The following is a 25,745-nucleotide window of genomic DNA, read 5'->3' on the forward strand; positions in this document are numbered from 1 at the left end:
CTACCACGTGTACCTTCAAACAACCGGCGCGATCCTATTGGTCACAGTCCAACCCCCAACTCTCCACGTAGGCTTTGTCAACTACCCAACCATCTTGCGAATGAAGAGAAGCATTCCTGCCAACCTTATACGGAGGAGTAGAGATATTCGGCGGACCTGGGTAGTCCCAGTGTCCGCCCAATCTGACGTGGCAGAAGACTTAAATAATAAAAAAACTTTTGAATTTTTTTAGGTTACAAATCGCACGTGTTTTCTACTTTTCTTTTCTTTCTTCATTTCAGAAAAATCTCTCCCGCTCTCTCTCTCTCCTGTTCCCTCCTTCCTTCTCCTCTCACCGACGGCCGGCTACTGGAGACCACGAACGCCGGTGCCCGCTGACGACGAGCCGGTACCCACTGTCAAAATCCCCAAATTTCAAAATACCCAAAATCCCTAAAGTTCAAAACCCCAACCCACTGTCAAAATCCATCTTCCCTCTCCCCCCACCGACGGCTGCCCACCGCCGAGCGCCGGTGACGACGAGCCACCCACACACACAGGTTCTCTCTCTCTCTCTCTCTCTCTCTCTCTCTCTCTCTCTATTATGAGCCTGAGGTGTCTAAAGGCATGCGTTCACTTAGCCATGTTTAAGGGGATTGGTTGAGATAAGAAGATGAGTAGGTTAGAAATCATGGAATGCGTTGTTTTTTTTCTTTTTTTCTGCAGATTCTTAGACTAATTCAGAAAAATCGATGTTAGAAGTGGGTGGCTCGTCGTAAGCGATGCTCGGCGTTGGTGGTCTCCGATGGCCGGCCGTCGGTGAGATGAGAGGGAAGAGGAGAGAGAGAGAGAGGGGGAGAGATTTTCAGAAAATTCTGAGTTGAGTGACACCCATAGGTGTTTTCTCCCTTAAAAAATTTATTTTTTTTTTAAAAAAAGTTTGGACGTGGCACAAGGCCACGTCATATTGGGTGGACTGGGGGACTACCCGGGTCTGCTGCATAGCAGGACTTTATATAGAGAGCCCCACAATTGCTCGAAATAACCCAGAACAATCCTCCTCAGCTTCTTCCTTAAGTTTCTCGTCAACCAAACAGAACCGTTCCACACGCCAAATTCTGTCTTCTGGAGAATGCGATCCACAACCTACTGGTCTCTCTCTCGGTCCCAATCTCTTGTTTCTTTTATACATAATTAATTTCATTTTTTAAACTGTTATTTTTGAATTGACTGTTAAACTCTTTGTTTTCTGCTACTCAGAGGCCGTCATAATCCAGAATGGCGTTCAATTTGCTCAAGCTGGTGCTACTCTTATCAGTGCTTTTCGTTGTATTTTCACGGTCCCAATCTGCGGTTTCGAGCATAGATCTGGGCTCTGAATGGCTAAAAGTCGCGGTCGTGAACCTAAAACCCGGACAGAGCCCAATCTCGATCGCGATCAACGAGATGTCGAAGCGCAAATCCCCGGCCTTAGTGTCATTCCAGTCCGGTGCTCGCCTCCTCGGCGAAGAAGCTGCTGGGCTTGTCGCCCGGTACCCCGATAAAGTCTATTCTCAAATCCGCGACATACTTGGAAAGCCCTATAATTTCACAAAAAACTTTCTGGATTCGATGTACTTACCGTTCACAATTATAGAAGATCCTAGAGGCGCTGTCAATTTTAAAACCAATGATGACGCTTCCATTTATTCAGTTGAGGAGTTACTAGCGATGATTTTGGGTTACGCGGTGAATTTGGCGGAGGTTCATTCGAAGGTGCAGGTGAAGGACGCAGTGATTACGGTGCCACCGTATTTTGGGCAAGCGGAGCGGAGAGGGTTGCTTCAGGCGGCGCAGTTGGCTGGTGTTAATGCGCTTTCATTGGTAAATGAGCATTCGGGGGCAGCGTTGCAGTATGGCATTGATAAGGATTTCTCAAACGGCTCGAGGCATGTTATATTCTATGATATGGGTTCAAGCAGTACTTATGCTGCGCTCGTGCATTACACGGCATATAGTGCTAAAGAGTATGGGAAGACTGTGTCAGTCAACCAATTCCAGGTGAACTTAACTACAACGTAAACTTTGGTAGGAATAGGATGGAAATGTGTTGCAATGGTTAAGTCTGAAACTTGAATACTTGGCTAGTTAACTAATAAGTTCATTCCAGAAAATGGTGCGGACTACACCGAGAAAATATTTTGGCATCTAAACCATTTTGACAAAAGAGGAAGTGCAGCCTATTAGGAACCCCACACACCAAACACACCCCCCACCCCCCCCCCCCCCCCCCCCCCAAATGGAAAAGTGTATGAATAATGTCTTGCAATGTATGTTATTGCTCTAGTTTTCTAATTAGACGAACATATGATGGTCGGGAGATTGATAATTGTTTTCCTCATTCATGGTGCAGATGGGTAACAATACTAGATTCTTGGAAGAGTTTAAAATTGATGGACAATTTCGATGGTTTAGATTTTGGCTACTTTTCTTTGATATGCAATAGATGTCAATGAAACCACTCTTTACTTCCTTAGACTTCATATAGTAGCTTTTAGTCACTTCGATTCTAACACTCTCTGGATCTCTGATTCTAAAACGTCTATATTTGTTCTCTATACTCTTTATTGTGTCATTGCGTACACATTGCATATCTCGTTGTTTTTAGCCAGCTGTAACCTCATACGTTGTGTGCAGGTCAAGGATGTTAGATGGGACCCAGACCTTGGGGGTCAGAGTATGGAATTACGATTGGTGGAGTACTTTGCAGATGAGTTCAACATACAAGTTGGAAATGGGGTTGACGTGCGCAAGTCTTCCAAGGCAATGGCTAAATTGAAGAAACAGGTTAAACGTACAAAAGAAATTCTAAGTGCAAACACAGTGGCTCCAATATCAGTTGAATCCCTCTATGATGATCGGGACTTCAGGTAGGTGGACATTTAAGCAAATTATCCACTCCTGGCTTAAAAAGTTTATTATCATGTTTTTATTTTATATACTGGAAGAGAAGTGATTTGACTGTGCAACACAGTCAAGAGAGCTTGTTTTGTGATGACCTGGTGAATCCTGTCTTAATCATATGATACCGCATCTTAATGGTCCCTTTTCATCAACCAAAGATCAGTCGAACGAATGAAATTTCTCAAATCATTTACACATTCTGGATTCATGTTTGAGACTTTGAACCTTTTGAAATTTCCCAAATCATTTACACATTCTGGATTCATGTTTGAGACTTTGAACCTTTTATTTTAGAGAAATGCTAAACATCCCAAATTTTTGTTCCAAAAGTTGGTTCTCAAATGATGTGTCACAATCCAATGAGTTGGTGACACACTTCCCAAAATAATAAATCTCATTAGATTGGGACACATCATTTGGAAACTAATTTTTGAGAAGAAAATTTGGGATGTGTATAACTTCTTTTTATTTTATTATCAATGAGTTGCTATTGGTAACTATTTGTAGTGCCTATTAATAATTAATTGTCTCAAAAGCGTAAGATGAAAGAAAAATTGTGAATTTAATATTCTAACTGTATTTATTAAGAATGTTCTGCTAAATTTTGATTGAGTGTATGTTCTAACAAATTTTATTGGCTTCAATCCTCAATTTGCAGCATTTTGGTTCCTGAAGAATGTGATAGGTTGTCCAATAAATAATCTAATAGAATTTTCTAGACATTTTTCTTTTCGAAACTGTTTAGGTAAATGTTATGAACTTACTCGGAAAATATTTGGTCGTCTAGTTTTTATTTTTTGTCTATAAACTAAGTATTTTGATTGTCAAGTTTTTATTTCATGTCTATACACTGTGCCTGCTAAAAATCATCATAACCAGATTAACTTTATTTCATGTCTAGAACCTCATGTTATTGTTTATAACTTCTTGTACCGACCGGTGTGTTATAAAAGACAATGGCAATGTTGGGATGGGTAAGTGGCAGTGGTTGCTTTAATTCAAAAAGTTAAATGCTCTCCTTTTGTAAGGAGCGATATGATTTGTTGTATATGAAAATTAAACTCATGTTTCATCTTTTCTTTTAATTACTATACTAGTTGTTATTCAAGATACTTACCAAATCTCCACCACTCTTGCTTTTCTTTTCCACGTTACCTGGGCTTATTTCTTTGTGAGAATTGCCTCTCCTATTAAAAATAGCCACCTCTATATCCCTTTTCTTGTTCTATTTGCTCCTACTAGCTAGGTAGCTTCTTTTGGTACTCCATGTGTACCTGTAGCGCCGTACATTTTTAATGAATTCTCGATCATTTATAAATAAAAATTGAAATATTTGATTTGAGATAATGCAGCAGCAGTATTACATTTAGCATTATATGACGTTCTACTAAAACAAGTGAAGTACAAAAATCGTCATTGATTTTATGGTATGTTGTCAAAGAAATGGATGAAGGTAGGGTTTCAAAAGGGGTTGAACTGAAAACTCTTTTGCGTCGTCATCCATCTGAATTGGCACCTCACTTCTTTGTTCCATCCATTTGTGACATAGCAAACTTAATTAGGACCTTTTTTTTTTTTTTTTTTCAATTAGTATAACTATAATTTACTGTAATAACCTTCATATGTATGCATATACATATGGTGTATATATGTCTATTATTGAACATGGAAGCTGTGATGCTGTCAAACTGATAAGCTAGTTCTTCTTGATGGTGTGATAATCCTTCCATTTCTTGTCTGGTAGAACCCAGTGGCCAGCAATTGTTTGTAGATGTCATCTTGAAGCCTCTTTTTCATTGGATAAACAATTTGTCTTCACTTTTTGATCATTCTATAATTGCTTATGCAGGTAGTAGATATAAGTTTCAATATGCTTCTTGATATTCCCATCTATGTATTCAGAAAATAGTTCAAGTTAAATGGTTGACATGCCTATCTTTTTCCCTGCATCTCACGATTATGCATACTGATAGTTGGCCCCCAAGTAATGAAACTGATCAACTATTAGTAGTTTTATATGATTTCTTTTCCCCTCCTCCAGGAGCACCATATCTCGTGAGAAGTTTGAAGAGCTCTGTGAAGATCTGTGGGAGAAAGCTCTTGTTCCTTTGAAAGAAGTGCTCAAGAATTGTGGTTTGAAGGTGGATGAGATATATGCGGTGGAATTGATAGGAGGTGGTACTAGGGTCCCAAAGTTGCAGGTTTGTACTGTCTTTGTGAAAGATGTACTCATGGCACACAATCTTATGTTATTTCAAGCGGTGAAACAATAATTGCTTCTGGTTAGTTGCATAGGATGCTCAATTAAGATTGGAGTTCTGAACTCAATTCTATCAGAGAATTATATTGATTCACTTGTTCAGTCAAAACATTTATCTCTTGTCACGTGCTAGTGTTAAGGATTCATTCTCCAATTTTTACTTTTATGTGTCAATTGGATTTCGACTCCTTGACATATTCATTTCTGAACTATTAGGTTATAACTATATTAAATCAATGACCAATCCTTTGAAGCTCTGTCAAAATTCTTATTGATTCCTTGGGGATTAATATGAAGTATTTGTATATAGTTGAGCACTATTATGTTTAAAGGATTAAGTAATTCTTTGTGGTATAAATGTAAAAAGAGCTGCACAGGATACCAAATCTTTGTAGAGATTTTTTTTTGTTGGTTTAAAGAGATGAATCCAACTTATACTATTTGTCACACATATATTTTACTGGAGAATCATTCAACTGGAAATTTTTGTGATCATAAAATGTAATTTAACTACATGTTAATGTGCTTGCAATTGCATGCAATTGTGTGTGGGTTTCATGATGCAAGTTATGAGGTTTTAAAATGCCAGAATGAAGGTGCATGGTAATATTTACCCTGTCAATGTGCATATTAGGTATCAGTTTAATGTCACTTGACACTACTGTGATTTGTTATATATTGATGTCTTAATGGTTCAAAATATTTGATTCTGTGATCTACATTAGCTCTTGAAATAATTATATCTAAGCTATACTTGGGCATTCTCTTGTATATTTCATGTGTACTAAGGTTGCGCCTCTTTGCACTTTTTGATATATGCAACATTACTTATAAAAAAAATAATTATTATATCCGAGCTTTTGTTCGTTTACAGAGGATGAATTGAAAAAAGAAAACATATGTTTCTTTAATAACAGGCCAAGCTCCAGGAATTTCTTGGGAGGAAAGAGCTGGACAAACATCTGGATGCGGATGAAGCTATAGTTCTTGGTGCAGCCCTGCATGCTGCAAATATAAGTGATGGAATCAAATTGAATCGTAAGCTTGGAATGATTGATGGCTCTTCTTATGGGTTTGTTTTTGACTTAGACGGCCCTGATCTTATGAAAGACGAGAGCACTCGGCAGCTACTTTTACAACGAATGAAGAAACTTCCCAGTAAGGTAAATAACAAGCCAATGTGAATTTATGATGTAAGAGATGGTGAAAATTAGATAAATAGTTCAACAACACTACTCTCCCTCTCTAACTTTGCTACTTTGTTTGGGCTTGACTATATAACAGATTTTCAGGTCCATTATCAACAACAAAGATTTTGAAGTTTCACTTGCTTATGAGAGTGAAGATCTTTTACCACCTGGTGTTACCTCTCCCATATTTGCTCAGTATAGTGTGTCTGGTTTGACAGATGCAAGTGAGAAGTAAGATTAGCAAATTCTTGAATCTTTTGTTGATGTGCCTTTGCTTTGATGCTTGAAGCAGTGGCAACCTTTTCTCCACACAAAAGCTTCAGACAAATTCTTATTTGGATTTATGTATGTATTGTATCTATATTGTTCAGGTATTCGTTGCAGAATTTGTCCTCTCCCATCAAGACAAATTTGCATTTCTCTCTCAGTAGAAGTGGAATTCTTTCTTTGGATCGGGCAGATGCTGTTATTGAAATCTCAGAATGGGTAGAAGTTCCTAAAAGGAATCTGCCCCTGGATAATTCAACTACTTCTTCTCCCAATATATCAGTTGAAGCTGATGCAAAAAATGCTTCTGAAGAAAGTAATGACAACTTGCATGTTGATGGCGGGGTTGGTAACACATCAAGATCTAGTGTAGAAGAAAATAATACCATTGATCTTGGTACAGAAAGAAAGCTGAAAAAGAGGACGTTTAGGGTTCCACTTAAGGTACAAACAAGTGATTGTTTTAAAATGTCTTCTTGGTAGTTACTATTAACAGTCCAATTGAGGACTGAATATTATTTTTTTGAAAAATTATTCTGATATTTAGTCTCCGTTTTGCTCATTTTCCGTTTTGATTTCTTTAATTTATTATTTGTAGATTGTTGAGAAGACAATGGGGCCTGGAATGTCTCTTTCGAAAGAATCTCTTGCTGAAGCTAGACAAAAATTAGAAGCATTGGATAAAAAGGACGCAGAGCGAAGAAGAACTGCAGAGTTAAAAAATAATTTGGAAGGATATATTTATGCTACTAAAGAAAAGGTTGAAATTTTTTCTTTAATAAATTTGACTGTTATATTCATTTAAGAGTAATGTATTAGATTTTTGCATACCTCGTGATGGCTTTTGAAGATCAAATGTTACTTGTATTTACTCCATATTTGCCCTATCCGGGTTTCTTTCTCTTTTGTTTAATTCATTTATTTAATTATAATTTAGTATACATTCCTTAGGCCTTTACTGGACATATAAAAGAGGCTTAAACCATTTTTATATGATGATCTGCTTACCTTCTGCATGTCCCCAATTGATGACATTTTTTTATTTGTACCAGCTTCAATCATCTGAAGAGTTTGAACAAATTTCTACTGACAAGGAACGCCAATCTCTTAATGAAAAGCTTGATGAGGTTAGTTTTATTTTTGAGCAAACTCATAATGCTTGAAGTCATATAGCTCTCACTTGAACAACTTGTGTTGCCTCAGGTGCAAGAATGGTTGTATACAGACGGTGAAGATGCTACTGCTGCAGAGTTTCAGGAGCCCCTAGATATGTTAAAAGATGCTGGTGGCCCCATGTTCTTTAGGTATGCGATGTCTTATAAATTTATAATAGGTTGTAAGGCATTCTTGAGTTGAACTCAGTTTGAGTATGTCTGATACTAAAATAAACAAATTTGGAGAAAGCTTGATGTGATGTTTGAACTGATGTACTTTTGGGTCTAGACTGAAAGAGCTTACTGCACGGCCAACAGCAACTGAACATGCCCGAAAATATCTTATTGAGCTTCAACAGGTACTAAATTTTTTTGTTCTTTTTTTTTTTTTCCTCTTTCTTTTCTTTTCTTTTTTTCCTAACAAGGAGTCCAAAAAAATTTCGTCACTGACTTATCTCTGGGCATGTTTATTATCTGGGTCCCACTCACACCAGCGAACTACTAGGTTACACAGGCATCTATAGGAGTGAATTACCTACCATTTATACTCATAAAATGATGAATGAAGAAAGAAACAAAATCCTAGTCCACAAAAAATTGCCTCGGATTCTGTCTTAATAATCTTGAATTGTTCCAATTTTCGACCATTGTGAAAAAAGTCCAAATTTGTTTGAGAACTTGGCCGTATAAAGTACAATTTCCAACAAAAACCTCTGAATGAGTGGAAGAGTAGAGTGAGAAAGTTATTTGACATGATATGTTTTTCATTTCTTTATATGCAAAAATATTTTCACAAAAGATGACCACATGTAATAATTGTCTTTCCTGTTTTATTTTTGAGTGAAGAGAAGAAAGATTTTGGGGATCGGGGGTGTGAGAATGCCTCTTATGGAAGCACGCATTGCTTTATGGGCTTGCATATGAGTTTCTTTTTTTTTTTTTTCTTTTTTTCTTGGTTCCTTCAAAATGTCTGTCTTGTAGATTAAAGACCCAAAAATGTCGCAGTTTTTAAAATGGAATGGCCATGAATCTTTCTTCTCCAACTTTTCTGCTTTAATTAGTTATGAGGTAATGTGAACTGTGCATTGACGATTTTCTTTCCTGAGCACGCAGATAGTACATGGCTGGAAGACAAACAAATCTTGGCTTCCTAAAGATAAAATAGATGAGGTGTTCAATCATTTTACTCTATTGCATTGTCTTTTTGAATCCGTTTTCAATTTGTGGGATGACTCTGAGTTGTTGTCCTGTCTTGCCTTGGTATGGGAGTTGATGTGTTTCGTAAATTCAGGTTTTGAGTGATGCTGACTCGTTCAAGATTTGGTTGGATGAAAAAGAAGCTGAGCAGAAGAGGTAAGTTGTTTATGTCCTTGTTCTTTGTGTTATTTTTATTTCTTTTAACTTTTTTGCTTATGGCAATCGCTCCCATGTATTCATGTACAAAAAAGAGTCGTGCAAATGGCTGCATCATGGTGAATAGTATAACAAATACATACCTCACTTAGTCATATAGAAGAGGACTAGGCCCCAATGACTGCTTTTTTGAAAATCTAAATGCTTCAAATTGGTATTGGCAGTAGGGGTTAATTGTTGGCGTTTTGTGACTTTCACCATAAAGTTGGTAGGACCCAACATCATTAAAGGAGGATTCTTTTGGCTCACCTTTTTTTTTATTCCCAATTGCTCTTGGAATTGGTTTTCCTTTCAAAGCATGAATTGGACTTGAAGTCCTACGAATTGGAGTTGGAGGAGCCTTGATTTAGCCGACCTTTATGTCCCATAAAAAGGGTTTCCACAGCACATAATTGCACAGAGAAAAGCAAAGCAATTGTTTTGGTGTGCCAACAATAGAGAGAAAAAGAGAGAGCAAGAAAGAGTGTTTTTTCCCCCATTTTGTTATTATTCTCCTTTGGGTTAAGTGAGAATTGGGTGTATTTGGGGCTTTGGATTTGAGTGGTTTTCTCGCCCTGTTACTCTCTTATACTCATCTTTTGATAGTGAATTTTCTCCGGATCGTCTCCGCCAGTGGATATAGGCTTGTTAAGCCGAACCACAAATTTTTGTGTCGTGTGTGATTGCTTATCTTTGTTATTCCGCATTCTTCTTATTTTTCGCATTTCACGGGTGTTGGGAATAGGATTAATTTCCTAACAACTGGTATCAGAGCTTTTGGTTTGAGTGGGAGCGATGGCAATAGAAGAAGGAAAGATAGGGATAAGAAGTTCGACGGCAAAGATTTTGGGTATTGAAGGTACAAATTGAAATTATTCTTTGTGGGAAGGATCTTCATCAACCTCTTTTAGAAGAACAACTCGACATGTATGATAGCGAGTGGGCTCTGCTTGATCGTAAAGCCCTAGCAGTTATCAGGTTATCACTGTCAAAATTAGTTGCACACAACTTTGTAAAGGAGAAGACCACAACAGGTCTAATGGCGGCTTTGTCAAGCATGTATGAGAAGCCATCGGTTAACAACAAGGTGCATTTGATAAAGAAATTGTTCAACCTAAAGATAGCGTAAGGGGCTTCAGTGACACATCATCTCAATGAGTTCAACACCATCACAAATCAATTGTCCTCCATGGAAATTAATTTTGATGATGAGGTTCGCGCGTTGATCGTCTTGGCATCTTTGCCAAATAGCTAGGAAGCAGTGAGGATAGCTGTAACTCTGTAGGAAAGAGTAAACTAAGCTACAAAGATATCAGGGATTTGGTTCTTAGTGAGGAGGTCCGTAGGAAGGATGCTGGTGAAACCTCCGATTCTGGTGCAGCCCTAAACCTTGAAGCAAGGGGCAGAGGTCAAGAGAGAAACTCTGTGAGGGGCAGATCTAAGTCCAGGAAGGGTAGGAGCAAATCCAGGTTTGGACGACAACCTGAGTGTTGGAACTGTGGCAAGACAGGCCACTTCAAGAAGAACTATAAAGAGCTGAAGAGGAAGACTGAAAATGATGCCACAAATGTCATGTTAATAGAAGAAGTGCACGATGCCCTACTTCTATCTATTGACAATCCTCTTGATTCTTGGGTCTTGGACTCAGGAGCTTCTTTTCACACCACACCGATAAATGAAGTTTTCGAAAATTATGTGGCTGTAGATTTCGGGAAGGTGTACTTGGCTGATGGAACGGCACTAGATGTTGTGGGTATAGGCGATGTTTGCATTAGAGTTCACAGTGACTCGGTATGAAAGTTGCAAAATGCAAGGCATATCCCAGAGTTAAAAAAGAACCTGATTTCAGTAGGACAACTTGATGATGAAGGGCATTCAATTCATTTCCACGGTGGAAAGTGGAAGGTCAGTAAGGGAGTCATGATTTTGGCTTGTGGTCATAAGTCGGGTACTCTCTATATATGACGACAAACAGCAGGGATACAATTGTTGTTGCAGATATGGGTACTGACTCAAAATTATGGCACCTAAGGCTTGGGCACATGAGCGAGAAAGGGATGAGGGTACTTCTGTCAAAGGGGAAACTACTAGAGCTGAAGGCAGTTGAGCCTAATTTGTGTGAAGGCTACATCCTAGGAAAGCAAAAGAATATGAGTTTCGCGAAAGTTGGCAAAACACCGAAGCCGGGAAAGCTAGAGTTGGTGCACACGAATTTGTGGGGTCCCGCACCAGTGGCATCTCTTGGAGGCTCGCGGTATTACATCACATTTATTGATGACTCAAGCAGGAAGGTATTAGTTTACTTCTTATAGCTTAAATATGATGTGTTTGAAGTTTTTAAGAAGTGGAAGGTCATGGTAGAGACAGAAATTGGTCTGAAATTGAAGCATCTAAGATCAGACAATGGGGGAGAATACGAAGACGGGGGTTTCAAACAGTTTTGTGCGGTGAATGAGATTAGAATGGAGAAAACTATTTCAGGAACGCCACAGCAGAATGGCGTGGCTGAACACATGAACAGGACCCTCAATGAGCGTGCAAGAAGTATGAGGTTGCATGCTGAACTATCGAAAATTTTCTGGGCAGATGTAGTAAGTACTATTGCTTACTTGATAAACAGAGGACTATCCGTTCCTTTGGGCCATAGACTACCTAAAGAAGTCTGGAGTGGAAATGAGATAAATCTTTCTCATTTGAAAGTTTTTGGTTGTGTTTCGTGTGTCTATATTGAATATGATGCTCGTAGCAAGCTAGATGCTAAGTCTAGAAAATGTTATTTCATTGGCTATCGGAATGAGGCATTCGGGTATAGGTTTTGGGATGATCAAAACCGGAAGATCATTAGAAGTAGAAATGTTACTTTTAGTGAGATGGCTATGTATAAGAATAATTCAAGTGCAGAACCAGTAAGTACAAAGTCGGAGGCTGAGAAGCCTGAATTTATCAACCTAGATGGAATTTCTAAAGGTGCAGCTCAGAAAAGGAATTCAGAAGTTGATAAGGATTTAGAAACTGAAGATGGTCTAGAAGTTGAAGAAACAGTAAATCAAGAAACTGAACAGGGTACACCGACAGTGGATGTCCGTTGATTTACTAGAACCATTAGATCTCCACTGCGTTTTTCACCCTTCCTGTTTCATATTTTGTTGACAGATGGCGGTGAGCCAGAGATGTTTGTTGAAGCCTTGGAGGTTGAAGATTCAATTAAGTGGGAGTTAGCCATGAAGGATGAGATTGACTCATTATTGACTAACCAGACCTGGGAACTGACTGATAAAGGGTGAACATGATGTTAGCAAATGCTACAAGGCAAGATTAGTAGTTAAGGGATTCCAGCAAAAAGAAGGAATTGACTACACAGACATATTCTCTCCAGTGGTGAAGATGACAACCATCAAATTTGTGCTGAGCATTGTGGCGGCGGAGGACTTACATCTAGAGTAGTTAGATGTGACGACGGCGTTCCTTCATGGTGAGTTGGAGGAAGAAATTTATATGCAGCAGCCACAGGGATTCGCAGTGCAGGGGAATGAGAGTTTAGTGTGCAAATCGAGAAAAAGCTTGTATGGCCTGAAACAAGCTCCAAGACAATGGTACAAGCAGTTTGATAGTTTCATATGTAGTACTGGATTCACAAGGTGCAATTCAGATCATTGCTACTATGTCAAGAGTTTTAAGAACTCTTACATTTTTTTACTCCTGTACGTAGATGATATGCTCATTGCAACGGCCAATAAGGAAGACATCAACAAGTTGAAGAACCAGCTGTCAAAGCAATTTGCAATGAAGGATTTAGGTGTTGCTAAACAAATCCTTGGGATGAGAATCATCAAGGACAGGGCCAATAGTACATTGAAGATTTCACAGACAGTATGTGAAGAAGATTCTAAGCAGATTTAGCATGGATGAAGCTAAGTCAGTGAGCACACCCATGGAAAGTCACCTCAGGCTAACCAAGGACGAGTCACCGAAGACAGATCAAGAGAAAGCATACATGAGCAAGGTATCTTATGCCTCAGCTATCAGAAGTTTGATGTTTGCAATGGTCTATACTAGACCGGATATTGCACATGCAGTTGGAGTTGTGAGCGGGTACATGAGTAATCCAGGGAAGCAACATTGGGAGGTAGTCAAGTGGATTTTGCGATATCTGAGAGGAACTTCATATATGTCCCTTTGCTTCACAGGTGTAGAATTGAAGCTGTAGGGCTACGTGGATGCTGATCTAGCGGGTGATGTTGATAGCAGGAAAAGTACTACAGGATTTGTGTATACTCTAGGAGGTACTACTGTGTGTTGGACCTTAAGATTACAGAAAATTGTAGCCCCTTTCCACTATAGAGGCAAAGCATGTGGCCGTGACAGAAGCTGGAAAGGAGATGGTTTGGCTACAAGGTTTTTTGGATGAGTTGGGAAATGAGAATGAGAAGGGCGTTCTACACAGTGATAGTCAGAGTGCCATTTTTCTTGCGAAGAACCCGGCATATCATTCAAGAACAAAGCATATACAATTGAGGTATCACTTTATTCGGTCTCTTCTTGAAAGTGGACAATTATTACTTGAGTTGATTCCTGGAACTGAGAATCCAGCAGACATGTTGACAAAAGGTGACTATTGAGAAACTGAAGATGTGCACAGCTTCAGTTTCTCAATAGTCACACCTTTTGTCAACATATCTGCTGGATTCTCAATTGGTTTCCGAGTTTGAAGATAGGTGGAGACATCCGGAGGAGATTCACTATGTTGCAACTTGATGGGATTTAAGTCAAGTGAGAGATTGTTTGTGACTTTCACCATAAAGTTGGTGGGACCCGACATCATTAAAGGAGGATTCTTTTGGCTGACATTTTTTTTATTCCCAATTGCTCTTGGAATTGGTTTTCCTTTCAGAGCATGAATTGGACTTGAAGTCCTTCTACGAATTGGAGTTGGAGGAGCCTTGATTTAGCCGACCTTTATGTCCTATAAAAAGGGTTGTCCACAGCACATTAGTGCACAAAGAAAAACAAAGCAATTGTTTTGGTGTGCCAACAATAGAGAGAAAGGAGAGAGCAAGAAAGAGTGTTTTTCCCTTTTTGGTTATTATTCTCCTTTGGGCAAAGTGAGAATTGGTGTATTTGGAGCTTTGGGTTTGAGTGGTTTTCTCGCCCTGTTACTCTCTTGTACTCATCTTTTGGTGAATTTTCTTCGGATCGTCTCCGCTAATGGATGTAGGCTTGTTAAGCCAAACCATTTAAATCTTTGTGTCGTGTGTGATTGCTTATCTTTGTTATTCCGCATTCTTCTTATTTTTCGCATTTCACGGGTCTTGAGAATATAATTAATTTCCTAACATTAATTGTCACTCTGATCTAGATTAGATACTCTTTATGAGCTTTGCCTAAATTTTGGAGTCTGCTGGCTTCTAACGATATGATCTCATCAGATTTTGGTCAGGATCCACCTATTGTGATTTCCCTATGATAAGAAAATATTCTTAAATCATCCTAATTGAATATGTTCGAGCATTTAATTTGCATACCACTTTAGAGCATCTCCATCACATGCTCTAAACCTCTCGTATTAGCTAAAATATAGCTAATATGAAACCTTTTTCAGTTCTAGCAGATTTGTGTTGCAATAATCTACTTGTAGAGTATCACTGTAGCAAAATGTTTCATTTTTTTTTTTCTCATTTCATGTGATGGTGAGAAAGAGTGGTTGAGGAAGAAATAGTGAGATATAATAAAAATAAAAATAAAAGAATTGAGAAATAATATTTAAAAGAAAGTAGAGAAGACAATAGAGAATTTGTTGGAGTTGTATAGAAAAAGCAGTAGCTAGAGTAAAAAAGTGCACTTTTTGGTTAGATATTTTAGACAATGTTGCTGGAGATGATGCTCTTACATATGTTAAAATGGAAAAATCAAATGTTAAGTTCTTTTCGTTTTTATTTATTTTATTTCTTAAATTTCCAGGATCTCTCCAAATAGGAAACTTTTCTACTTTTTCTTAGTTTTTGAAATTTGTTTTTCTTTTCCTTACTTTACCGGTTCTCGAGTAGATTTCATGTGTATTAGGGTTGCACCCCTTTGCACCTTTAATGAATTTAAATTGGCATAGGGATGTTTACTGAAAATGTAAAGGGCCTTTCATTACTTTTTTATTTGCTTCTAGATAATAGTCATGTTAACAAAGATGACAATCAGGACTTATGGGATGGTAGATTTCAGTCGAGTGATCAATTGCACAGAAGTATTGTTGATTGGATGGTGTCATCCACGAAAATCAAAATGTGATTCTATATGATTTTTTTTCCCTTTTTTACTGCAGCATCATTTGAAGTCACTGGACCATTTGTAGAAACTTTTCTCGAAAATATTTTTCAGTGTTTAGAGCAGACAAAAAAAACACTAGTCAACAGAAATGATTTTTGAAATCAATGAAAAATGATTCATTGAGGGCGTAAACTGATTTTATGCATCTCGAGAGATGCAAGTCAATTTTATGTACCTCATTTTAACACTTACTAGTATTCTCTCTCTCAAAAAAAAAAAAAAATTCTTAAAGCTCCTTTATTCTTAAAGGATATATTTTTTGGAAACCCTTTTATCTCTCGCATATGTATATATGTTTGGATGTGTGTCTACCAAATGCTTCAATCTTTATTGTTATCTTTATGAAAGTAAATCAACTTATTCAGTTATTAAATTGATCTTTTAGTTTTTATTATATTTTTTGTGAATAAAAGTGTTAATTTTATGTGGTTATATAAAAATATAAATGATTTTCAGTGTGAAATAAACGTCAAAAAATGTTTTCGAGATAATTTTTAAGTGTTAATCACACTTTCATTCAAAATATTTTTTGTTAGAAAATGTTTTACATCAGTATAAACTTGAGAAGCATTTTGCAAAGCTCTTGTAGTAACATCTACAGTATTTGGTAATGGAAGGAGCCAAGCCATTCTTCGACAAGTTTGAATATGATTTTTACTTGATTGCTGATGTTCAGCCAGCCACTTATAAGCTTCTCCATATGCTAAAGCTGTTTTTCCTTTTTCTTTCTCTCCTAAAGGACCTCTGGTTTCAGTGCTCCGGCATTCACGTCTGAAGAAGTATATACGAAGTTCTTCAATCTGCAAGGCAAGGTAGTGTTCTAATTCCACCCTCTCTTATCAAGGAAGTAGTTTATATAGCGTACAACATATTTCTATATCTTGGTCGTACTGTCTTCCATAATTTGTTGATTTTTTTTTTCAGGTTACTAGCATTAATAGAATTCCCAAGCCAAAGCCTAAAATTGAGAAGCCTGTAAAGAATGAAACTGAGAGCAGTGGGGAGAATGTGACTAATCCCAACACGACTTTTGAGGAGAATTTTAACCAAAGTGACCAATCGTCAACTAGAGACCCTGACATCTCATCGACTGAAAAAATTGACCAGGAGCCCAAGGTTCATGATGAAGAGCCCGAGGTTCACGATGAATTATGATTGATGAAGGATACAATTAGGTTCTCATATTTGGGTTAACTACCTTCAGAATTGGAAAATTTGAATTGGCACTAGAAGATAGATGCATATGCTGCAAATTTTGTACTACAGAAGAATACAGAGTTGAGCCCATTTTTTAGGAGGGGAGGTTATCTCAACTTTGAGATTGATGGATTTCCCATCTTACGCAGTTTGAAGAATAGTTGGAAAAACCTTTATTAATTACAACGCAATCCTGTTATTCCCTCATAAACTGGAGTATATCCTTAATCACAGCCCTTGGAGATAATTTGGTCCGTGAAAGGGATATGAGAGATTATATACTGTTTATTTTAAAATTAGGTTGCAATACACTTTTTGGCCTAAGAAATTTGAAATATGTTTGAACTTCATTCTTGAAATAGTAATGCTATTTAGGGTGCATTTGGAATTGCAAAGGGGGAGTGCTTTTTTTTTTTAAAAAAAAAAGCGATTTGAAAACGTAAAAAAATGCGTTTTCAAATTGCAAATAAAAATGTGTTTTTTACTTTCAATCGATTGGGATCACGCTTAATGAAGTGAATGTCATTAATTCGAATTCTCCTTTTTTTCTTGTGCAGACATGTTAAAAAAAAAAAAAAATTGTGTGTGTTTTTTTTTTTTAAAAAAAAAACTGATTTAAATGCCAAAATGCAATTTTACTAAATGCAGTGTATTTAAAAATTGTGTTTTCAAGTTGCATGTTTAAAGTCGTAATTTTTAAATTGCAAACACAAATGGTCCCTTAATAAATTGCTATATAACTGTTATATTATTGGGTTGACATGCTAGTGAAAATCAATGTTCTTTTTATTATTATTATTATTTTTAAAACAATGGTGATCAAATGGCTAATTTTTTTACTGTAGCGTCTTCAAGTTGTATGACAAGTAATGTTGAACGTAAAATAAGATTCATATTCCCCTTGTTCCTTCTAAAATTGATGTGGTTTTTAAATTCAATATTTGATCAAAATTCAATAATGATTATCACAAATTCAATAGTATTTTTAAAAGCCACATTAATGTGTGAAGACATGAGTCTTACGTTTAGCATTATTCGTTGTATAGCAGTCGTATAACAGTCTACTAAATAGCATTACTTTCTTGAAATATAAAAAAAATTCAATATAATCCTTCAAATATGACATCAATTACATCGTTCTTTTAATGACGCTTGATTTTGTTATCAAAATGGTTAATATGGGAAATTGAGAGATGAGCCAACACTTTAGTGGTATATGTGGCATGCAAGATGATCATGTAACATGTCGTGTCAATAAGTACTAAAAATATTTTATTTGACTAAGAATTTTATCTTGAGCAGTAGTATTACCACAATGCTACATGTAACCGCTCAACAAACCAAGATTTTGGCCATACAATATCTCACTCCTAAATGTATTAAAGTGATATACGAGTAAATGCTAAAAGGAAGACTCATGTCCTCCTTTTATCATCTCAAAATTAATGTGACTTTTAAAATTATAATTAGATCAAAATACAATAATCATTTATCACAAATTCAACGATGATTTCAAAAGTCACAACAATTTTAGGACACAAGGAAAATATAAGCCTTTCTTCTAGCATTACTCATTAGACAAAGATTTTAGGAAATGAATTTTTCAGGCTTTTTTTAAAAAAATATATTATTATTATTATTATTATTATTATTTTATATGTATTCAGGGTATTTTAATAATTTTGATACAATTCCAATAAAAGCTCATGCGTTGTCACCAAAACTTAAGAATTGGGAATAGGTATTTCATTTCACACTCTCATTCTTAGTAATAGCTATCCGTGTACCGAAGAACAAGCCATGACTGCAAGAGAACCAACCAGTTTAAAAGTTCGATAAACTAAGTAAATCAAAAGTATACCAATAATCTTCCATATATCAACTAGCATATATGATGGTCATTTGTCATTTTCCCCTTTTCCTGTTGGATCCCATTTAAATGGTATGATTGTCCACCCTGTCAAAGACACAAAAACACCATTTTCACAAAAGAAATGATACACAGTTGCACTCAAATGCACACCATTCTCAAATGCACTCTATCATGAGACTAAAAATTACCACTAAATTTTGAATTAATTACTATTGAATCCAGTGATAATTTTAATCTCTTTTCACAATAGACGCTATGACGATATGTTTTGGTAAACTCAACTTTCATAATCCCCTTGTGTGCTCCGTAATTTTTTCTAAACAATACCAAGGAAAGCAGTACATTCTCATCAATTGAGTACTGAGACATTAAAAAAAAAAAATCACGAAAAACTGACTATTTCAAAATAAATTACATAAGCCTCTTATAAGAAGATGCGATTGGTCTCTTCAGATAATGACATAGCTTGAATATAAACAACAAAATATCTCACTACGTCTTAAGAGTTTACTAGAAATATTAGCTTCTTGTAGGAGCAGGATCCCTATAAGCCACTTGCCCCTCCCACGAAATACTATTAATCGAATAGAATCATTCTCTCAGCAATCATCTCCGCATTGAGAGCTGTCTTCGATTGTTTCCTTACCTGCCATTGGAAGTATCCTATTGTTACTGGCTGCCCCATAACTTCAAAATACATCAACAAATAAAGACAAATTAATGAATAAAACAATCCTCTAAATAAACTTCCAACTTTTCTTGTGATGAAGAAATGTAAGCGTACCATTCAACAAACTCAGAATGCTCTTCTCCCAGTGTTCTGATCATCATTGATTCTATCATCCCCAAAGCTGCCAAAACGTCTAGTACGAGAATCACTGAAGCCACTGCTGTTTTGGCTTGATAGATTGTCACCAAATCCACGAGAACGGCCTGAACCAAATCCCCCAAAACCACCAGAACGGTCTGAACTACTAGAATCGCCAAAAGCACCTGAACGACTAAACCCAGAACCACTAGAGTTCCCAGATCGGTTTGAGCTAGAGCCAGAAAACCCCCCTCCGGATTTTTGTGAGCCAGGGCCACCAAAGGAGCCAAAACGTCCAGAGCTAGGTCCACCATATTGACCTGTTTGACTAGAGGAATCTCCATAGCCGCTGATACGACCAAATCCAGGACGCCCTTGACCACTAAAGCGGTTAAAAGTGCTATCACTAGACCGACGATCCCTCATGCCTCCATGAGAGCCAAATCTACCACCACCACCCATGTCAGCTAACATGTCCCCACTTCCACCCTCAACAGCAATTTTGGGTAGCTGATAACCAACAAGTATTCAAGCAATCAGTCTAACATAAAACATCTGCTAAGGTGCAAATCAGTCCCACACTAAAGATTTTTCATGCACATGATTGTTCGATAGAGAGAGCTCTGTTAGTTATCTTGAGAGATTTAGGTCACACCAGTAGTGGGATTTAACTCGTTCTGTGTGTCTATTTGTAAGATTTGCTACTTATGAGTACTTCAGTCAGCAATGTATATGTCCTCATGCATGCATTGTGTAAAATATGCACATGTATATCTACAATATGAAAATAGCTAGTTTGCTGCACATGCAGTTCAGAGTAAACCAACAATTCAGATCGGTCATAGAATTCTAAACACAATACTGTGAGAAAACTATTTTCCCACTACTTTTGATTGCTTCTCCTTATCATATAACATGGTGCTTCACAACCAGATAAACACTTTTTCAACCAACATATGGTGACATCTATTATCTACTCAAAGTAAAAATATTATTCGCATTGCTATCCACGTCCATAACAAAATGAGAACTAAATTCTTGAGTGATGAGGTAAGTCTGCGTGTATGACTTTGCATCAAGCATATAGACCCCACTGGTTTGACAAGAGACTTGCATTTCATTCTTAAAAGCATTCTACCAATATTCTATCTAATCAGATTAACATCCAATAATCCATGTTAAAAAAGAAAGAAAGAAAGAAAGCATCATATCACTGCCAAACAGGTCTTAAACTCAAGAGTGCATAAATAGGATGATGCAAATGGAAATGGAGATAAATTCTAACCTCTGTAAATCTGCATCCAACGTCTCGCTCTATAACTCTGACAGCCCTTGCCTGGTCCTGTGTGTAAATAAGGACAGCACGTCCTTTCTTCCCGGCACGACCTGTTCGGCCTGATCGATGAACAAATATCTCCGAATTGTTGGGAAGCTCGTAATGTATTACCTACAAGAGATGAGTTTAAATGTTGAGCAACAAAACAAATAGGACCACCAAAAAAAAACACTTGCATGCATACAAAATCTCTCTCTCCCCCCCCCTCCCCCCCAAAAAAAAAGGGAAAGAAAAGAAACCCACTAAAATAGAGAAGCAAGCTGGAGAATCCTGAGAGGCAAGGGAGCCTAGTATTTTTAAGATGGCAAATGAATGAACCAGCAGACACAACAAAATAAGGGCACCAAGAACATAGTTGAAGCGAAACAAAAAAATCAAATGCTTTAAGGATAGGCATAGGAATAGAGTGAATGGAGAAATAAAAGCAAATGGTCACCATAACTTCAACGGTTTTCTCTCCATAGAAATTATAATGGAGGGCATCGAAGGCAAGGAGAGAATGAGGAAAGAAAGTAACCAAGGGACTGAGAGTTTTGATCTACTACACACCTTTCAGATGTGCCACCAGGACATAGAAACACGGCAGCTCTAGGAAACATAAATACATTTCTTCAAAACAGTAGGAGATAAATGGTTAACGACGACACTTTTAACCAGCACAACCCTTTTTTTATAAGTAATCAACACATATCATTAAAAGCGTAAGGCACCCCTAGGTATACAATAAGTACACAAAACGAAGCACCTAACTAGAAGGAGCAAAAAGAAACCAGCACAAGCCTTCAATTTATCACTTCAAATTTCAAACTGGAACAAACAATTCAACAATGAAAGCAACAATTAGTTCACGTACAGGATAGATTTTAGGACAAATTACTCTTTTTATCCAGAATGATATGTCAAAGCAACAATCCCAAGAAATTAGAAATTATACATACTTTCTTCACACACATGCATACAGACAAATAAATGATAATGAAGTGATAAATTTAAAAAATAAATAAAATTGACAAAAGGTAACTGAGCAGACAACCATCCAAGAAAAGGCAAAGAAAGATTAGCAACAAAACTTTCAATTGGCACAAGTATTGAGCCAGTTTTTTTTAAAACTTAGCCCAATCAGGAGACCTGAGTGCAGCATGGTCTCATAGATTAGAAATCAAGGATATACCGAATTGCAAAGTTCATGAATCATCATTGTATATATAAACTGCAAAGAGGGAAAAATACAAAAAATAATACACACAGGAAAAGAATAGGGAGCAGAGAAACAAGTTAATATATCAATTACAAACTAAGTGGATTAATCTATTGTCAACTAAGAAGGACACAAGTTAATTTTCAGCTGAGGAGGATTAATAATCGCAAAAAAAAAAAAATTACATAAGAAGAAAAATGGAGAAAAAATCTACCAGATCAACATTAGGAATATCAAGGCCACGAGAGGCAACATCAGTGGCAACTAAAATATTGAAATGCCCATCTCGGAAACCTGCAAGTGTTCTTTCCCTCTGACTTTGTGAGATATCCCCATGCAAAGCCTCGCATTTGTATTTTCTTCCCATGGCATATGCCAATCTATCAGCATCACGTTTTGTTTGAGTGAAAACAATACATTTTCCTCCTTTTGCATGCTCCTGACAAACAAATCTGATGGTGAGAATGGAAGCAATAGTGAACGAGATTAAAACAAGAACTCACAAAGTTCTCTGACCTTTGCATAGAAGACAACAAAATGAACATTTAAAAGAACTTAATAAAATAAGCACATTAACCATCAAACAGAGAGAAATTTTTTAATATATATATATATAAGTTCTGAAACCATACTGTTATCAGAGGTCCAATAATTGAAGCTTTTCCATAATTGTCCGATGCAATCGAGTATAGAGAAATTCCATCAGCCAATTTCTGATCAGAATCTCCAACCTACAGAACAGTTAAGCCGTTAATGTGCTTGTAACCATACACTAGAACACCAACTTTCTGCAGTTACACTAGATGGTCCAAACACAGAACGGACCAGAAAAGGTTTCCCCGGACTTTAGTACATACTGAAGCCATGATTCAGAAATACCTTTAGTCATAACTATAGACCTCAAGTTGCAGTGACAAGTACTAAAACCATTATAAAATGAACAACATGCGAGATTAAACCTTTTTATCTCCAACTCCTATTCCTGTAATGACATCGACTACAAGCTACAGAATCAAATCAAACTCAAATAAAAGTAACAATACAAGAAAGCATAGAATCGGACCCATCAAGCATACCCTTAAAAGTGGGCATAGTAAGAACTAAGAGGACAAAGAGAATGTGAACGTTATATACTGATGATTGACTAAAATGAAGCCACAAACTCACCAGATCAATTGTTAGTGGATTTTTTAGGTAATTTTGGGTGAGTTTTTTAATCCAAGATGGCATTGTTGCAGAGAACATTAAACTCTGACGATTCTGCGGCAACTTCTCCAAAATTTTTTCAACTTCCTCCTGAAAGCCAACTTGAAGCATCTGGTCAGCTTCATCAAGAACAACAAACTGAACTTCTGACAAGTTCAGAGCACCTCTGTTCAGAAGATCAATAATGCGACCAGGTGTGCCAACAGCTACATCAACACCGTAGTCAAGCTGCCTAATTTGGCTTGAGATAGGCGCACCACCATAAACGCAAATTGTATCCAATCCTGGCGCGGACTCAGCAAATTCCTTCTCAACCTGGCGGGCGAGCTCCCTTGTTGGAGCCAAAACCAACGCCAGCGGATACCTGCCCTGCCTGTATGATGAAACATACATAAAAACATGTACCTTTAGAAAACAGTTGGAATTCCATCACTCAGCCAAGGGAAAAAATGAATCAAAGAACCGAACCCATGTTTAGTATTGAACTGAATGATCTTATCCATAATGGGAATTCCAAAAGCAAGAGTTTTGCCCGTTCCTGTTCTAGCACGACCGATCATGTCACGCCCTTGCATTGCTGGTTCCAGAACCGCCCTCTACATAGAAGAGAAATCAAAGTAAAACACCACAAGTAATTGCTAAAGGGACAAAGAGATGACTAGTGATTATGAAAAGGGTAGCCCACTATCACTAGGGATGAGGCAAGGCACACAAAATAAAGAAATGGACTGAAAAGATAAGATTTCTTGTTTTTATTTATATCGAGACTCGAGAGGAACGAAACAAACAGAAAGAAGAATAGAAAAAAGAGAGAAATGTTGTGTATAAGACCTGAATGGGAAAGAGCTTAGTGATGCCCTTCTTGGCCAAAGCAGAGACAATCTCCGAGGAAATCCCGAGCTTGGCGATCTCGAGGCCCTCGTCATCAGCGCCAGCGTTCCCCTCGTAATCGTCTACGGCGGCGTACTCTGCCTGCGACGGCAACGAGACCCTGAAATACAAGGGCCCAGAATTGGCGTGGAAGTCCCTGGCTTTATGGAAGAAAGATATACTTCCATTTCCAGGAACAAGGTCCGATGCTGATGGTGATAGCGGATGGTGCTGATGAACGTATAGTTTTGGATGGGTGGCGGTGGTGAAGGCGGCGAGAGCCCGCCTGGAGATAACCGAAGAAGACCTTCTTAAGATGATACTTGCCATTTTCTTCTTGGCTCTTCTAAGAGACTGGCTGCTGAGGGAGAAACAGATTTAAATGTTTGGGGGTTAGGGTTTTAGCTCTTGGGGTTTTGGGGGGGTGATACCGGACAAAGGCAAGTAAATGGGCTTATGTACGAGTTTTTGTTTGCCAGATTTTTATGGGATCCGGATCATCTGCGGTCGGCTTTCTTCCCATTATACTGCACTGCTCTGCATTTCTGTGCCATGTCATTTAACATTTACTTCTCTGGCAAGTATTTTCTCTACTCCAACATAAGTTTGATCAAGGCCAAGCCCAAATGTGGTCATAGCTTTTATAAGCTCGGCCCAATCACAGTCTAAAAACTAACTTGAGATTGAGGTCTATGAGTCGTGATTGGGAGTACGCCTGGCGTGCTTCAACAGTGAAGCACGCCAGGCACAAAATTTTTTTTTTGTGCCTGGCGTGCATCACTGTTGATGCACGCCAGGCGTGGTCAATATCTTTACCCTCTATTATATATTACGAGCTTGAAACCCGTGCATTGTTTCTAAAAAATGACAGGAAGAAAAAAGTATTTACAACAACACAAATGCTCTTTTTTTTTTTTTAATTAATAAAAGAAAAAAAATTGCTCAAATTGTATTACATATGAAAAATTAAACAAACCCATATTAAAAACTTTAACCCCTAAAATTTTAGAGATTTTTCAATTCGAACTCTAATGTTTAAAAATTAGCAAAGCAAACCCATATTAAAAAGAGACTGTGAAAACCTATTACACTAATTGACTTGCCCTTGAATACCAACTGCTATATGTATCTGCAATTTCTACCAAATATATATATATATATATATATATATATATATATATAAAGAATCACATATTGAAACTATAATCCAAATTAAAAGTTGTGCAAAAAATTGTTACAATATAACACTAACAAAAAGATCATGGTTTGATTTTTTCCATGACCTCATCTTCCCCTTCCCAAAATAACTGACTGAAGATACTTTCGAAAAGAGAAAACTTTATTCCTAAATCATGCATAAACAAAAAAAATATATATCATTCTATACTTGGTTTGAAAAATTGAGCATTTCTTGTTTTAAATTCTTACTTCTTAGAAAAATACTAATAATTTTAATTAAATTTCATTTCCCTTTACAACACTTTTTCTTATGCCAAAAATACTAATAGTAGAAAAGCGACTGGTTTGTGGTTATAAAGAATGTATAGGAAGCAACAACTATTATCAAACAAAATGAAAACTCATTCGTTTGGTCTGTTTTAATGGACAAAGTCATCAAAGAAGTTCGTATCACAAATTATACATTGTTTTATAGCAACATTCACCATTTTCGGAAGCAAAATTGAAAATAGTATGAGAAAAATTGAAATGTTGTAAGCAGCTAAATATGAATACTAAGATCAAATTGCATACCC

At 37.1% G+C, this 25,745-nt stretch overlaps 2 protein-coding genes across 4 annotated transcripts; one reads left to right on the forward strand and one right to left on the reverse strand.

Annotated features, from left to right (window-relative positions):
* Nucleotides 1-269: 269 nt before the first annotated feature.
* On the forward strand, nt 270-17,050 carry LOC132180454 (heat shock 70 kDa protein 17). Of its 2 annotated transcripts, none has more exons than XM_059593283.2 (15): nt 270-539; nt 1,240-2,019; nt 2,656-2,888; nt 4,964-5,123; nt 6,100-6,345; nt 6,467-6,603; nt 6,744-7,083; nt 7,238-7,399; nt 7,692-7,766; nt 7,843-7,943; nt 8,083-8,152; nt 8,907-8,963; nt 9,085-9,146; nt 16,243-16,315; nt 16,428-17,050. In XM_059593283.2, exons 2-15 carry the CDS (start codon nt 1,258-1,260, stop codon nt 16,656-16,658), a joined length of 2,709 nt encoding a protein of 902 aa, XP_059449266.2. In that variant the 5' UTR covers nt 270-539; nt 1,240-1,257; the 3' UTR covers nt 16,659-17,050. The 2 variants fall into 2 exon arrangements, with proteins under 2 accessions (XP_059449266.2, XP_059449265.2); XM_059593282.2 differs by lacking the exon at nt 270-539 and adding an exon at nt 746-1,131.
* A 1,896-nt stretch (nt 17,051-18,946) lies between these two features.
* Nucleotides 18,947-24,442, reverse strand: LOC132181140 (DEAD-box ATP-dependent RNA helicase 53, mitochondrial). 2 transcript variants are annotated; one of them, XM_059594226.2, is made up of 8 exons: nt 23,953-24,442; nt 23,590-23,717; nt 23,083-23,494; nt 22,548-22,646; nt 22,130-22,354; nt 20,667-20,828; nt 19,358-19,891; nt 18,947-19,219 (listed from the first exon to the last, which is right to left on the reverse strand). In XM_059594226.2, the coding sequence occupies exons 1-7, from the start codon at nt 24,319-24,321 to the stop codon at nt 19,370-19,372; spliced, it is 1,917 nt and encodes a 638-aa protein (XP_059450209.1). In that variant the 5' UTR covers nt 24,322-24,442; the 3' UTR covers nt 18,947-19,219; nt 19,358-19,369. The 2 variants fall into 2 exon arrangements, with proteins under 2 accessions (XP_059450209.1, XP_059450208.1); XM_059594225.2 differs by having other exon boundaries at nt 18,947-19,260.
* Between the last annotated feature and the right edge of the window lie 1,303 nt (nt 24,443-25,745).

The sequence above is a fragment of the Corylus avellana genome, chromosome 5 (assembly GCF_965113065.1).
Source record: "Corylus avellana chromosome 5, dhCorAvel1.hap1.2, whole genome shotgun sequence".
NCBI classification, from domain to species: domain Eukaryota; kingdom Viridiplantae; phylum Streptophyta; class Magnoliopsida; order Fagales; family Betulaceae; genus Corylus; species Corylus avellana.

Coding starts and splice junctions, on each gene's coding strand:
- LOC132181140 (XM_059594226.2), bottom strand. CDS start 24,321: ATGGCAAGTATCATCTTAAGAAGGTCTTCTTCGGTTATCTCCAGGCGG. Junction 23,718..23,952: donor CTAAGCTCTTTCCCATTCAG/GTCTTATACACA, acceptor TCTTCTATGTAG/AGGGCGGTTCTGGAACCAGC. Junction 19,892..20,666: donor TTGGATGCAGATTTACAGAG/GTTAGAATTTAT, acceptor GTTGGTTATCAG/CTACCCAAAATTGCTGTTGA.
- LOC132180454 (XM_059593283.2), top strand. CDS start 1,258: ATGGCGTTCAATTTGCTCAAGCTGGTGCTACTCTTATCAGTGCTTTTC. Junction 2,889..4,963: donor TATGATGATCGGGACTTCAG/GTAGGTGGACAT, acceptor CCCCTCCTCCAG/GAGCACCATATCTCGTGAGA. Junction 7,767..7,842: donor TTAATGAAAAGCTTGATGAG/GTTAGTTTTATT, acceptor GTGTTGCCTCAG/GTGCAAGAATGGTTGTATAC.